Source organism: Eimeria mitis, genomic scaffold (assembly GCF_000499745.2).
Source record: "Eimeria mitis Houghton genomic scaffold, Emh_scaff5921, whole genome shotgun sequence".
In the NCBI taxonomy this organism is placed as follows: Eukaryota; Apicomplexa; class Conoidasida; order Eucoccidiorida; family Eimeriidae; genus Eimeria; species Eimeria mitis.
The window spans coordinates 1-445 of NW_013574156.1; the positions used below are offsets into that span (position 1 = coordinate 1).

Consider the following 445-nt stretch of genomic DNA (forward strand, 5'->3'; position numbering starts at 1 on the left):
TATTTGCTGCAGAAGCTGCAGCAGCAGCAGCAGCAGCAGAAGCACAAGCAGAAGCATCAGCAGCAACAGCAGCAGCAGCTGCTGCTGCAGCATGAAGCTGGGGGGGGCAGCTGCAGCTGCGCGCTCCTTGCCTGCAGCAGCAGCAGCAGCCCAGCAGCAACAGCAGAGTTGCTGCTGCTGCTGCGTAAAGCAGCAGCAAACCCCTCGCTGTGTCTGCATGCACAGGAGGCTGTGCTGGGGTGTATAGGCAGCTTCCTGCTGCTGCTGCCTGCTGCTGCTGCAGCAGAAGCAGCAGCCCTAGGAGCAGCTCTTGCTGCTGACGTAGCAGCAGCAGCAGCAGCACTCAAGGCTGAGGTGCTCGTACACCCCGATGGTGCAGCAGCAGCAGCAGCAGCAGGAACAGCAGCAGCAGCAACAACAGTAGAACAACTGCAAGTCAATCCGC

At 60.4% G+C, this 445-nt stretch overlaps 1 protein-coding gene across 1 annotated transcript in view; it reads left to right on the forward strand.

Annotated features, from left to right (window-relative positions):
• Positions 1-91: 91 nt before the first annotated feature.
• Positions 92-445, forward strand: part of EMH_0084860 (uncharacterized protein) — a gene marked incomplete at both ends in the record, with an annotated part of 3,496 nt that continues 3,142 nt past the window's right edge. Inside the window, 2 exons of the mRNA XM_013500834.1 lie at positions 92-167; positions 287-443. Of these exons, the coding sequence (XP_013356288.1) occupies positions 92-167; positions 287-443 (233 nt within the window). The remainder of the gene's footprint in view (positions 168-286; positions 444-445) is intronic.